Source organism: Morone saxatilis, unplaced genomic scaffold (genome assembly GCF_004916995.1).
Source record: "Morone saxatilis isolate NCDOM2014 unplaced genomic scaffold, NCSU_SB_2.0 Contig15, whole genome shotgun sequence".
Classification (NCBI taxonomy): domain Eukaryota; kingdom Metazoa; phylum Chordata; class Actinopteri; family Moronidae; genus Morone; species Morone saxatilis.
Window position 1 is genome coordinate 26,088,187 of NW_023339707.1, and position 280 is coordinate 26,088,466.

The 280-nt window shown below is 46.1% G+C and overlaps 1 protein-coding gene across 1 annotated transcript in view; it reads left to right on the top strand.

The window, feature by feature from the left end:
• Window positions 1-280, top strand: part of LOC118324488 — a gene marked incomplete at its 3' end in the record, with an annotated part of 1,667 nt that extends 1,387 nt beyond the window's left edge. Inside the window, 2 exon segments of the mRNA XM_035656857.1 lie at window positions 32-125; window positions 200-280. Of these exon segments, the coding sequence (XP_035512750.1) occupies window positions 32-125; window positions 200-280 (175 nt within the window).

Below are 280 nucleotides of genomic sequence, written 5' to 3' on the forward strand. Positions count from 1 at the left end.
TGATGGATGGAATGATGGATGGATTGATTAGGTTGGTGCTGTTGGGGTTGGTGTGTCTGAACTTCTACCTGGAGAGGAAGATCTATCAGTTTGTGATGACCTCTCATCCTGAACACCAACACATGGTGAGTTCCACACTGATCAATCAGTAATCAATCATGAGTTAATAACTGATGAGTAATCAATGCTGTGTGTGTAGGAGCTGCTCAGTGTGTATGCGAGTGTGTTGCGGAGGGTCATGGTGTGTGTAGGACTGTGTGTCCTGCTGTGTGTGTGTGTG